This window comes from Piliocolobus tephrosceles, chromosome 18 (assembly GCF_002776525.5).
Source record: "Piliocolobus tephrosceles isolate RC106 chromosome 18, ASM277652v3, whole genome shotgun sequence".
Taxonomy (NCBI): Eukaryota; Metazoa; Chordata; class Mammalia; order Primates; family Cercopithecidae; genus Piliocolobus; species Piliocolobus tephrosceles.
This window is the reverse complement of record NC_045451.1, coordinates 55,001,240-55,016,107: the sequence shown is the minus strand read 5'-3', so window position 1 is coordinate 55,016,107 and position 14,868 is coordinate 55,001,240. Positions and strand designations below refer to the sequence as shown.

The 14,868-nt window shown below is 38.8% G+C and overlaps 1 protein-coding gene and 1 long non-coding RNA gene across 2 annotated transcripts in view; one reads left to right on the top strand and one right to left on the bottom strand.

Annotated features, from left to right (window-relative positions):
• The window catches only part of LOC111539752, a 341,617-nt gene that overhangs the window by 201,111 nt on the left and 125,638 nt on the right, over window positions 1–14,868 (top strand). The window lies entirely within an intron of this gene.
• CHST9 (carbohydrate sulfotransferase 9) overlaps window positions 1–14,868 on the bottom strand; it is a 279,908-nt gene that overhangs the window by 145,098 nt on the left and 119,942 nt on the right. The window contains exon 3 of the mRNA XM_023207750.2: window positions 2,652–2,690. Within this exon, the coding sequence (XP_023063518.1) occupies window positions 2,652–2,690 (39 nt within the window). The remainder of the gene's footprint in view (window positions 1–2,651; window positions 2,691–14,868) is intronic.

Below are 14,868 nucleotides of genomic sequence, written 5' to 3'. Positions count from 1 at the left end.
TTTCTGGCTTATGAAAAATAGCCCTACACATGAATCAATAGCCAGGATTGCAATCAGTGTAGATGGACTCTAAATAGAAGTCACTAAATAGACTACAGGACAGTTTAATTCCACAGTCTTAACACCATCAGCTAGATGCTTTACTGAGAAACTCAGTCCAAACTAAATTAGTGTAATCTTTGGAACATGATTCACTCAGTTATGTAATGAAATGAAAGCTACTTAAGTTTTCTTGACGACCATTATACATAGTAGAGTCATTTCAATTAAGTGAAAATGGCAATAGAATCATAGACACATTAGAAAAAACTTTAGCAATGATTTAACCAAAATCTTTATGAATCTCTTGTCATCATTCTTTTAGGAGGTGCCCAACCCCTACACTTGTTTACAAACATAATCTCATTCTTTCCAGTGCCAGAGACGTTTCCTTACTATGAAGTTATTTCTTACCCTGAACAAAAAGTTGCTTCTGTGTAACTTTCATCTTAGTGCAAGACTCTTTAAACAAAGAATTAACCTTAACCAACCAAAAAATGAGAGTCTTGGTAGGTCCTGGTTTTAATAGGAATATTCTGTCTAAAATATTCTCTAATTTTTTTTTGTTTCAATTATTATACATTTAGTCCAATAGGATAGGGTAGATTGAAAGGGTCCAGAACCTAATATTTGTCTTTCTTAGCTGGGAGATACACTCAGCTGTAAACAAGAGGGTGCGGGGTATATAGTAACTGAGGAGGCAGGTCATAGAATCTGAGGAAAATGAACAAAGATGTAAAAAGATTCAAGCAGGAAGTCAGAAATAGGAGCGTCCATGATGTTTTCGGTATCTTAGCCACATACTTCATCTAAAGAAGTCTACATTCAGGCCAGCACCACAGACTGATTGTAGTATTTATGACTATAGGAGCAAACAGTATGTTCCAATCTTAAAAACTCAGACTATTGTTACAAATTTAGATTTCCTGAGGGCATGATTTGTTGTCCTTTGAAATGATTAGGAGCCCCCTAACATTCCCCTAGAATATGGACTCTATCCATTAGTTCTCCTTAACCTCACCCTCTCATAGAAATCAGGCAATTGACAAGCTATAAATCAGATAGGGCAAATTTATAAAAATTCCACTAGTAAAGGGGGTTTTCTCATAACTCTAGTGACCTGTGTTCCCTATCAAAGATGCTGTTGCCTTAAAGATTTTCCATTTGTTGAAAAGTTTTATTAAGCAAGTAACTGAACAAAGCATTACAATGACTAGCACTTTGTTTTGAAAAGAAAGGTTAGCATGGTGGGGGTGCAGGAAAGGACAGGGAGTGAAGACGCCTGAGTCCTTGTCCTGCCTCTGTCTCTAACCTTGGCGTCACCTTGATCACACAGAGTTTTAGAAGCCATGACTATGGAAGGAACCTAATGAGGCATCAGACTTAACACTTTGGCCAACTTAGCTTTCTTCCGAACTGTGCGTTTTCTTTAACTAAGAAGGCAGGACTTACAGCATTATGGAAATAGCATTTTAGAAGCTGTACAAATAATTTCTCCCGTAAGGAACAATAATGAAGGTAATCATACCTGTGAGGGAATCAGACACTTTCTTGCCTTCATAATTGTGTGTGTGTGTGTGCTTGTGTGTGTGTGTTCATGATCAGGCTTTAAAAGATTCCTAGAGAATGCAAACAATAATATTTAACAGGAAATTGATGCAGGTATTAAGTTACCCACTTATCTGAAATGAACGCTAAGGTTAGAAAGGAGAGAAGAGACAGGAGCTTATGCTGCTTATACACTTTTAGATTAAGATGGATCTTTGTCTTCTATTGACTACACTGACTTTTTGGAAACACACACAATATCTTATTACCAGACAAGAAATGGAGCTAAAAGAAGCTACCGGATGGGAGTGATTGGTAGCTCTCACTTATCACAGGAGTAATGGTTGGTGGAAACTTGGGAAGGATGGCGGGCATAGGTACACATGCCAAATTAGCATTCTCTATGACTGTTGGCAATTTCTGGGCACTGTGGGCTGCAACACTGCTCCTACGCAAAGATTGACTTGGTAAATGAAAATCTATCTTACCTCACAACTTTAAGCTAAAAGGCAAGTAATGGAAATATGAAAATGTAAAAACTTAATTTCATATTAGTTAGCAAATATTGACCCCTACTATGTGCAATGGCACTCTGCCAAAGCGTGATTCACTTCTGAATCCATATGAATTTAGAAGTGAAGCCATTCTTAAAATTCCTCCAAAATATAAAGATGCTTCTCAGTTAATATTGTCCTGAAAAACATCCACTACATAAACAGTCACTTGGGAAAGTAAACTGGTTGTCAACTATCAACTATCACATCACAACATCTGTATTTTAATACTGTTGGTTGCAAGACTTACCTTTAAATAGATAATCATGAAAACATTAAACATTACATCTCATTTTCTTTTGAATGTAATGATTGAATGAAAAGGGCATAACTGATGTGAAAGTGAAAAAGCTAAATTTATGAATTTATTTTAATTAAATTAATATCGACCAGTTCAAAAACCATAAACTATGAATTTTAGTGTGAATTTTTGAATAATAAATTAAAAACATTTTAAAGGTGGAAATAAAATCAGGAAATAAAGCTGGAGCCCATTAGAAAAAATCTTACCTGAAGTTACTTTTTGTTCTCTTCTCTTCTCCAGGCTCCCTGAAATGAGAAGTGGCAGATAAGTTACAGCATGGAATCATGAGAATATGATGAAAATAAGATGAAAGCCCAGTTTACAGCAATTTCTAAACACAACCACTACTTCAGCCATGTCCAATGTGCTCCTGGAGATGACTGGGCTCAGCTGACAGGCATGAGAACTGCTTGCAAACCAATTTATAAAAGTAAAAAATAAATAACTATGCATTAAATGTGCTGTTGGATTTTAAAAATCTTGTTAGTAAGGGTCATTTACTCAACAATAAACCTACAAAGGGCAAATCCCCATAGAAAGCACTATGGGGAAAACAGCTAAATAAGACTATGCCTTCTTACAACCCACTTGAAAAAACAGAAAGGACAGACAATACAACATGAAGTGAGATGTGCCTCAAACGATATAGAATGTTTCAAGATATGAGATGATGAAGCAGTTATTTTAAGAAAGGAGGGGGTGCTCATGAAGTTATGGAGAAAGTGGTATTTGATTTTGACCTTGAGATACAAATGGGATTTGAGAAATTTGAAACAGAGAAATGACTGACTCTTGGCTAAGAAAACAGTATGGGCTAAATGGACAGGGTATTTGCGCAAGAAGACCTTGCACGCTTACAGCGGTGCATAGGAGGAGGACTATCCTAGAGGTTAGGCACAAGGTAATGAATGTGGGGACTGAGTCATGGCAGTGGGAATGGAGGGGAGGGAAGTAGTGGATGCAAGAGACAGTGGGGAGGCTGAAATAATAGGGCCCAGCGATTTATAAAATGTGAGTTGCCAGGAAGGAGGAGAAGTCAAGATGAATGGTTAGCTAGGTGACTTTGGGCACAGAGACGCAAGTTGGGGAAATGGTATTATAGAATGCGATGGGGCTGGGAATAACAAGTTCAGTGTTAGACTGACTGACTTTGAAGTACTATGGGGACAAGGAGCTTGTAAGAGGTCAGAAAATTTAACTATCCTAATATATATGCCTCTGACATTGGAGCATCCAGGCTTATAAAACAAATACTACTAGATCTAAGAAAAGAGATACAGCCACACAGTAATGGTGGGGGGACTCCAACAGGCACTGACAGCATCAGACAAATTATGGAGGCAGAAAACTAACAAAGCAACTGTGGACTTAAATGAACTTTTGACCAAATGGACCTAACAGACATCTACTGAATATTCCATCCAGCAACCACAGAATACACATTCTTCTCATGTGTGCACAGAACATTCTCTAAGATTGACCACGTACTCAGTCACAAAGCAAGTCTCAATAAATTCAAAAAATCTGAGTTGAAATTACAGATGCAAGAAGTGTTCATCGTAAGATGGCTGAAGCTGACGGAGTGAATGGGGCATAAAGGCAGACAGCACAGAGGAGTGGGCGGAGGACAATAACTAAGATAACATGACGGCTGCTTTTGTTTTGTGATATGGGCCCATGGGAAGTCCGAAGCAGCCGAGATCCAGAGAGCTCAACAAAGTGCAGGCTCCTGCACCACAAATCAAGTTTTAGAAGTATGGGAGTTTTCAATAACGTGTTGCTACCGCTTGCAGAGTTCACATGATTGTTGCTAGACTGTGAGAGTAGTTTTAGCAGAGAGTGGGCAGAGAACACAAGAGAGACTGCCAGGGTCTGGGAAGTAAGTGAGTGGTGAGGAAGTGGAGCTGAGGACATGGCTTCTTGTTTATCAAATTTGTCAGTCTCCAAATGAGTTGAGTAAGTGAAATGGAGCGAAAGACTGAACAGAAGCCAACTCAAGGTTTTTGCTAAGCTATGGAAAACGTAAGCATGCTTGTAGACTAAGGTAAGAAACTGTGCACCTGGGCGATGAACACCACGGTGGAGGTGAGGGCCATGGTTTGGGATAAGTGAGGGCCATCCTTCCAGCTGCCACTTTTTTGTCATCTATCAACATTCTTTAGCTGGAGCTAGTTACTGAGAAGTTAGGCCACACGTTGAAGCTGCATGTAAACTGTATCCAAGCTTTTCTAACAGCCCTTCAAGTCTTTTAAAATCCTAAAATATAAGGTGGAAAATGTACAATCTTCCCTTGTGTCGCTGCGAAAAGTGTACAATTCATTTAACTGGCACCTTGATTAATGGCACGTTATATTTATTTCGGTGATTTCCAGAGGACTTGTTTGATGCAATTTATTTCAATGATTCCAACAGATAAATAACATGAATAATCCATTTAAAGGCCTCATTCATTACCAAGTGTGACACGGCACCTCCTCATTTAAGTTTTCCACTGGGCAAGCCACTGCTTACTGTTTGATTATTCACTTATGAATACTAGAGGCCTCAGACATTTTCATAAACTTTAAAAAATGGTATTCAAGGCTTGAATTGTAAATTATGTAAAGAAAAACATCTTTTTGAAGTGTCTTTAACCTATATTAGAATGAGTTACCAATTCTGAAAGTTGGAAGTGTATGTATTTGAGATAAATAATATGGTGTAGTGATTAAGGTGTCCCAAGTGATTCCCATCTTCTCTTCTTCTGGTATTCATATCCTGTGTAATCACACTGATTTAGACTGACTGTGTAATCAAGCATTTTGCGGGAATAATAGAGTGTGATTTTGAGGTTGATCCTTAAGAAAATTGTGGCTTCCAGTTTGGGTGTGGTGGTTCACGCTTGTAATCTCTGTGCTTTGGGAGGCTGAGGCAGGAGGATCACTTGAGACCAGCAGTTTGAGACCAGCCTGTGCAACATAATGAGACCACCATCTCCAAATGTTTTTTAAAAGATTAGCCAGGCCTGGTGGCACACATCTGTCGCCTCCCTAATTAGTTGGGAGGCTGAGGCAGGAGGATCATTTGAGCCAAGGAGTTTGAGGTTACCAGGAACTATGACGGCAACACAGCACTCTACCTGAACAACAAAGCAGGACCCCATCTTGAAAAACAAAGACAAAAAACTATGGCTTCAATCTTCCTTTCTTTTGGATCACTCCCTCTGGGTGAAGCCAGATAATATGTTGTGAGGACACTCAAGCAGCCCTATGGAGAGGTCCATGTGGCATGGAACGGAGGCCTCCTGTCAACAGCCAATGAGGAACAAAGGCCTGCCAGCAGCCCCCATCAACTCGCCAGGCATATGAGCAATCCATTTACCAGCCCTAGTCAAGCCTTCAGCTGACAGCAGCTCTGGCCAACATCTTGACTGTAATTTTGAGAAAACCAACACCAGAACCATCCAGTTGGCTATTCCAGAGTCCCCCACAGAAACCATGTGAGCTGATAAGTTTGTTTTTGGCTGTTAAATGCTGCGATAAGCGTTATGTGTATATTACAAAAGTCTGTCATAATTCATCATTTAATAGACTATACCTACAGTAATGCCAATTGCAGGCATATCAATCAGTCTCCCTGATTTTCTCATTTGTAAAGTGGGGATGAGGGCCTGCTTCTCTGGAATGCTGTGAGGATTAAACAATTCCATATGGTAAAGCTAGCAAGAAATGGACAAAATTATCATGAAATATTGGCATCTCATGTTTCAGAAGGGAGGCTGAAAGGTGCAACTTTTTTATGAATACCTCAAATGTTTTTATGAAGACCTCAAACAATTCTCAGCCCCTATGTTATATGAAAGGGCTTTGTAAACTGTGGAGTGCTATATAAATGCTACCTATTAGTTTATCATGAATTAGTCCTGTTACAGGAATCTACTTCGATTTCTTAGTTATATATATGTATACGTGTATATACAGGTGTGTGTGTATATATATATATACACACACACACGTACACACTAAACATCAAATTAGAAAAATAAAAATTACATAGTAGGACAGTATTATATTGATCAATGGACACAGAGATTGAATTGTTTAGATGCAGATGACTCTCTAGGCTTCCTTCTTTAGTATCTTTATCTCAGTCTGAATGGGTGATCTTATCTCTCATTCTCTCAATGCTCACTTTCCCCAAAAGAGACGATTGTGACACTACATCTCTAGCTCCACAATCTACTTAGCTTTTAAAGCCTCCTGGAGATCTCTACCTGTGTCCTCCACTGCACTTCAACACATGTCCTTAACTTAAATAATTACAGTCCCAATTTCTCTAATGACCAGTGATGATGAGCTTAATGTGGCACATATACATCATGGAATACTATGCAGCCATAAAAAAGATGAGTTCATGTCCTTCGCAGGGACATGGATGAAACTAGAAACCGTCATCCTCAGCAAATTAACACAGGAACAGAAAAGCATACACCGCATATTCTCACTCACAAGTGGGAGTTGAACAATGAGAACACACAGACACAGGAAGGGGAACGTCACAAACTGGGCCCTGTTGGGGGTTGGGGGAAAGGGAAGGAAGAGCATTAGGACACATACCTAATGCATGCGGGACTTAAAACCTAGATGATGGGTTGATAGGTGCGGCAAACCATCACGGCACAGGTATACCTATGTAACAAACCTGCACGTTCAGCACATGTATCCTAGAACTTAAAGTAAGAAGAAGAAGGTGGGGACGAGGAGGAGGAGGAGGAGGAGGAAGAAGAAGATGCCATTAAAACCAATGCCAATAATTATAGTCCCTTACAAAACTGCTCACCCTTGGTGTCTGCTCAGGCTACCAAACATAAAACCTAAGAACCACAGGCTTCTTTCTTTTGCTCCTTCTTCCCATCTAATCTGTCCATCAGTCCGATACATTCCTCTCTATCAGGTCTTTGAGACATATCTTCTTTGTCACTGCCATCACCCTAGTTCATGAACTTTCTATCTGTTCCTGGGGTTAATCTATTTTCTATGGGCTCCTAACTGGTTTGTTGGTTTTTTTCTGTCCTTGTAATCCAATCACTCCTAAATAGCAAACTCTACATTTCTTAATATAAAATTTATGACCTTGGACAATTTGGCCACAACTTTTCTTCTGCTGCCACTCCTCAAGCATCACACAGAGGAGTTACCTATTACGCCAGGAATTACACCCCCACCCCAGTTCCCCATTCATGCTGTTTCTGCTTCTTAGAATGTCCTGTCACATGGCTTCTGCCTATCAAAACCCTATTCAACTTTTAGAGCTCAGCTCAGCTGCCAGTCCTCTGTGAAGTCTTTTCTTTTGGGCCAACTCCCCAAACTCTCCATGCCCTGAAGAATAAAGCACCCTTCTTCTGTGCTCCTGTAGCCTTTCATTTATGCCTTTGCCATAGAACTAATTCTTATTTTGGTTCACAATTAGTTGTGTGTTTGTTTGACTAACTGGATGGTGGCTTCCTTCAGGACAAGTAGAGAGTCCCACATCGTTCTCTCTCCTGATGTCTAGCACTGTGCCTTAAACACAAATACTCCAACTCACTCTGAAATGCTGGAGAACATGAAGTCAATTTTAGTGCTGCTAAAATGTAGTGAAAGTACAACCAAGAATAGAGCTTTTAGCAGGTATGTATATTATAACTGACAACCAAGAAAACTATTATATTAGAAAAGAGGGTGATAATAGAAAGGCTTTCAGAATAATGAACACACATTCTGTCCTAGTTGTGCTTTATTTTATCACAGATTCTAGTTTTAAAACAAAGCATTAAAATATGGTTTGCATCTTATTTCTGTTTAAACCTGGATGCGGCATCCACTTGTGATGAATAAAAATAGACCATAACCTCATAAAAATTGAATTTGCAAGATAAAACTTTTTTCTTATATGAGAAAATTTATTTAATTGAACACTAAAGTTCCGTATCTCATGACTATTTACCTATGTAAACTGAGTCTCAATATTTTTAAAAGCTATTTTAGACTTGAGGTTGTGGATATTGTTTCATGGGGAAACGTTACATATATATCAATTTACAGTACATTTCAATACTTCAGTATGGAAGTAGTCTCTTAATCACAGTGATTGCTTTTGATCTTTTAAAACCACAGGCACATAAATGGCAATTTGATGCTGTCTCACCAATAATGAGTAGGGGCATCTGTATTATAACTCAGTATCTCATGTCACTTCTCAGGAAAAGGAAATTATATGTGTGTGTGTGTGCGCGCGCGCATGCGTGCACATGTATGTTTATACACATTTATATGTACACTATATATGTGTATATATATACACACACATATACTATATTTTCATGCTCAACTATCGTCTCCTTTCTAAAATATGTTCTCTCTTCTACTTGCTTCCATCTTTTTATAACAAAGTCTGTCGTGGTATCTTATGAAACTTGCCTCACCGCACTACCAATTTCTCAGTAGCCAATTCTGAGTTTGCGTTCACTTTCAGGCATTTTATCTGCCCTGCTCTGAGAGGTATTATTAATCACATCCTGTTGCTAGGATACCTGAGAATGTTCATTTATGTCTGATGTTTCTTTGGCAAAACGCACTATGAAGAAGGCATAGAATCATGACAATGAAAATTACTGTGCACATGCTACTTATTAAAAAAGGGGGGAAGAGCATAACCACCAGATAATAAAATGCTGACTGCCATGAACTGCTTAATATCGCTTTTGTTTCACCTAGATTTTAATGGAAAAAAACTGGCAATATTTTTGGATAATGAGAATCTGTAGTGCTTCTATACTTCTGAGTTAACTAGAAAAAGTGGAAGGTGGTAGGGTTTCGGTTCGGTTCATTTCAGAGAGGAAGGAGCTTGAAATGCTTCAAATGCTTCCTTTACAGACAGGGTGACTAGGTTATAGTGCTAGTTGATTTGCAAGTCCAGACCTAAAACCGGGATCACCACTATTGCCATGTTTAGCTTTTTTAATGCAAAATTTTTGAGAAAAGTAGGATGTGGAATTGGATAATAATAGTAAAAAAAAAAATGCCTTTATCAATATATTAAAATAATTTCAAAATTGCTGCTGTGTTGGGTGCTGGTACACCAAAAAATCCTGCTCACTGGTTGTCATGAGATAATATGGATACATAAAATCCACCTAAATGCAAGATTTTCTTAGTCAATCTCTTCCTATGGGAAACAGCATAATATAACAAAAGGAACATGGATTTAGAGTTCGATGGACTAACTTCTCATCCTACCAAGGGATGCCTGTGAGCTATGTATGGAATGAAGTCTAGAGTATCTTCTCATTACATGTGCTTTGTGTTCTCACCTCTTCTTTCATATGTGTGTGCGTGTACACGAGATTTGTTTGGAATACATAATCAGTCCCTAGGTTTTAAAAGTTGCAGGAATAAATTATTTTAAAAAAATATTTCTGCAGACTGTCTTTTAACTAGTCAATTATTGTTTATTAAATTATTTGTTTGAATGAAACAATTTTTTAACTTCTAATTATTTAACCACAATGTTTCTGGAATAAGATACTTGAAAGACCTTGAAATTTTCTTTTTATCAGGTGAGTATTCAGTACCTACTATGAGTTCGGCATTCTATTGACACTTAAATATTAGTTCATTTAATTTTCCAGGTAACTGTATGAAGTAGATGAAAATGACTTTCACTTTCTGATGGTGAAGGCAGGCTCAGAATCTTTTTCTTCACATGCACAAGGTTCCAGTTAATGAATGTCAGACCTGGAATATGAATCCAGATATTTTTACCTTTTCTGTGCTTATTAGCTGTGGTGATTAAGGACAATTTTATAGCGTGGTGAAGAACTTCGATTTGTAGCTCTGCCACTTGATCACTGTGGTACCTCATTTAATCTAAGGTGAATTGTGTTTATCTGGAAATGGGGGTAATGCAAGTACCTACTTCCCAGGGTCACTGTGAAGATTAAATAAAATGATGTGTTTAATAATAATCTCTCCATGTTTTGAGTGCATAACACAGTAATATTTGTAATGCTCTCACCTTGGTGCCTGGGACACAGCAAACAGTGCATTGTTAGGTGCTCCTCTTTACAAATATTCTGTATCAGGTAGTCCTTAATAGCATACAATAATTCTTTATATCCTCAGGGTCAATGACTTCTATTATGAATATTATAAAGTTGAGACTTTGGGAGTTTTTTGGTATATGTACATCACCTCCCTCTCTTCCCTTCTTTTTGTTTCCAAGGGAAAAGGGCTTCCCATTTTAGTGAATTCCCCATCCTCATGTCCTAACTCTTTTCAAATACTAATTGGTTTGATGAAAACCAAATTTACGTGTCAAAATTCTCCCCAGTTATGAGCTAAGATCATATGATTTTAGGATGCAGGCTTTATGGCTTGAATTCCTATTCACACTTTGGAGTGACCAGCAGCTGTGGACTGTCAATAGTCGAATGCTGTCTGAAGAGAAGGGGAGAGCCGCTCTAGAAATCAGAGACCTCCCTGCCAGAACTTGTTCTCCTCAACAATTGGTAGTAGGATCTTAAACAAGTAGCTTGGCTCTTGCAAGATTCAATGGTCTATTCATTTAGACAGGTAAATGCTATCTTTTAATAATTTCAAAAGAAATTATGCAAACAGGGATGTGAGAGGATTTTATGTACTACATTGTAAGAGGAGGAACAGAGAAGTTTAACTGGGCCAATGTGAAAACCAACTGGTCTGTAGAGGTACATAAAACTGTAGCTTCTGTGTGGTCAATGGTATAAAAGAATGAGGAGTTTATTTTATAATTTATGGCTGGATTCATGCTGATGTTGAAACACCAGCCTCCATAGACATTGAGGATAGCCTCTGCATGGCTGTGAATCCTCTCTGCCCTCCTGCAGGTTTAGATAAACTCCACTAGCTCCTGTCTGTTTCTATTTGCTTAGTTGATATGTTGCTAGGACACTTAGGCAAAGAGAGCCATTATGAGCACAGCGAGTACTGTGAGCTCCAGACAGTGTGTACTGAGATACAAAACCTGGCCCTTCAGAAACATATCGATACAGATAGATCTGGGCTTCTGAGGTCGGCCATCTGCCTTGGCAGGGCTGACTCTCCATCTGCACTCCCCAGCCCTGGGGTCTGCCATCCGGCATAGCGTGGAGAAAGCCTGAGAAGGACTGAATACCCAAAGATTTGCAGGCGGCTGACCTCTCTGCAAAGAAATAGTAAAATCAGTATGAGAAACAACAGTTTTAGGTTGTCTTGGAAATTCCCAAGTACAAATTTCTTCCCACTGAGATCTACCCGACAAGCACATAATTAACCTGACAAACAACAGCCCCTTTCAGATTTCCAACTTTGGTCTGGCTGAATTAAATCTTAGAGTAAACCTTCTGATATTCAGGATCTCATTCTGAGGCAGTCATTTCTTGGCAGAGAAGATTTTTGGAAGACCTTTAGAGGTTGAAGTCAGACTGGCAATAGTAAATACATAGTTAGTGCCAGGTTTTAAATAGCTTTGCAAAATAGGAATGCTAGTCTTAATTGCGTAAGCTGCAGCTACTGACTAAAGCAGGGATGTGAGCATTTGTACTTTCCTTTGAGCATTGAACATGTTTCTAGCAAGTTATGTGTGAGTAGTCACTTTTAAATAATATAATATTCTAAATGTCTTTGGTGTGTTTATTATACTGAGAGAAACTGGAATGAATGATTTTGTAAAATGACACATCTTTTCATAATATGTTTATTCACTCCTGTGCTAGAATAAAAATGGTAACACATTAAGAGTTAGAGTTTAATTTCCTTCCCCTTGAATCTTTGCAGGCCTAGTAACTTGCTTACCCAATTTAATACAGCAGAAATGATGCTTTGCCAATCTCTAGGCTTAGGCCTTGAGAATTGGGCAGCTTCTACTTCCTGTCTTTAAAAATGTGCTCCAGACACCAGGTAAGAAGTCAGACTATGCTGAGACCACCACGCTGTAAGGAAGCTCAAGCTAACCACACATGGAGGCCTCATGGAAAGAGAGCTGCCTGAACAGTACGTGACCAGCTCCCAGGTGTTTCAGCCATCTCAACCCAGGGACCAGATATGTGGGACAAGAAATCATTTTAGAAGGGGATTTTCCAGTTCCAGTCACTTCAGCAAATGCCATGTGGATTTGAGACAGACTGCCCTGCCAAAATTTTCCAAATCCCTAAGCCACAAAACTGCAAGCAAAATATCATTTTTATATCATTAAGTTTTGTCATACTTGGTTACACAGGAATAGTCAAAACAATGCTTTTCTTTGTTTTTCATGATGAGAATATTTATTGACATACATATCAATATATATTGATATCTTTTCCTTTAAAGCAGGGCTCACCTAGATTCCTTCTTTCCTAAGAGGGTTTGCTCAATATACCTATAAATATGTTATATTATTCAGCATTTTAGCATCTAAAGTTATTCCTTTCCATGAAAAAAGAATAAAGTCTGTTATTAGGAGTGCAGTTAAAGCACAATTTCTATAGAATACTGCATACTTTGTTTTATTAGAGTTTTACGATTTTACCCTGCCAAGTTGAGTAAAACTAAAGTGGAGACTTGCCAGTAGTGCAGCACATCAGAACTTGTGAACCATCAACTGGGGTACCCATTTGAAACAATGACATTAAAATATGTATCTAGACTTCAAAAACTTTACCATATATTGTTACAATTATATAGAAATCCTCTCAACTGAAACACTGAAAAGATTCAACACAATTTTTGGTAAATAATTTAAAATAGTCTTATTTTCCCTGGGTAGATTTACTTCTAAAGGATGAATTAGTGGAATCTATATTGAATTAAGAGCTTTAATATTATTTAGAGTTAATTTTCTGTATGAAGACAACAACGGGAAGCATTTCATTAGGAAAGGTAATGATATGAGTCCAATCAGAATCTATGCTTGTGAAGTCTGAGTTTGTTCACTTTAAATAGCAATTTATGTGACTAATGAACATACAGTCCTGCCTAGATTTTCATCTGGGGGAAACAAGGACATTTCATTGCTCTTTTTCCCCACGCTCTTCATCATCATCTCATTAGCTTGTGGAGAAAGCTGGTGGAGGCCAGAGGTGAGCTTTATTTTCTTCTTTGAGATGTCACTACAGTTTTTAATCCTGCTAGCCCCAAGTTTTTCCTTTTTTTAATCTTAAAAATATCCTTGTCACACTCATCTTTTCCTTCACATTGACCCATAACAAAGGTTTGGGCCTTAGACATTCAGGGAAGCTGATATTTCATGGATAGAAGGAAGAAAACAAGAAAAGTGTGCTTAGGTGAGTGGATACTGATTTACTGCTTTCAGGCCTTACAGGCTGCTTTATAAGCTTGTAAAGACTGTCCCCCGTAAACTTGGTTGAATGGAATTTGCTGGGAAAATTGTTAATTGCCTAGTGCATTTTAGGTGTAGAAGAGGCTCCCCAGCACTTGGGCACTTACGAGAAAACAACCAGGGCACATCTTGTTGAGTGTCGATTATGTGAGAGACAGAAAGATAGGCACTTCGTGTCTGCAACGTTATTGTAAAAAGTAAACAAGAAATTCAGTCAAGATTCAGGGAGGGGCCCTAGAGAAGAGGCTGTGAACTGGTGCAACTCACAGGGCCTCCAAGTGGGGGCTGGAAATGGGCCTGTACCTAATAATAGAGACACAGAGGAAGAGACACTCCAGCAGTGAAGAGAAATGTTGTCTGAATGCCTAAGGCAACAAGCTGTTTTCTGGAAAAATCTTTTATTGGTGTTCAGTGTGAATTGCTGACTTCAGAAAAAGCAAGCCAGACACTGGCACAGCGCAGCCCACCAGAAGGGTGGGAAGTAGGGTACTCCAGGGAGTGGGTGCAGGTGAGCTCCAGGAAGGAGTGGGAATGTTGAAAAGAGGATCCTGACTAGACGGGGTCACTGAGAGCTAAGATTTGCACAAGACTAAGAATTTGGCATTGTCAGGGAAGGGCAGTAACTTTCCAGCTTTATTTACTGTGAAAAACACAAATGAGTGCCTGTCCACAGTCCTTTCTCCTCTTTTTCTATGCTGGTACCCAACTCTCTTCTCATATGACATGCATAAAACATGTAAACTAATCATCACGGTCCCCATCCCCCTCAGTTTAGGTGGTCGTTTGATATTTCTGGCTAATGACATGTACATTTATTTATTTAGAGATGAGGTCTCACTGTGTTGAGCAGGCTACACTAAAATTCCTGGGCTCAAGTGATCTTCCTGCCTCAGCCTCCCAAGTAGCTGGAATTACAGGCATGTGCCATCACATCCAGTTACAGGCGAGATGAATTCTGTTGAAGAACTTCATTAAAAGATTTTTCTTGCCAATAAAAAGAGACGCATGGGAGAAACCATCTCCTTTTCTTTCAGTGCATGTTGTCACATCTGGGCATGATGCCTGGGA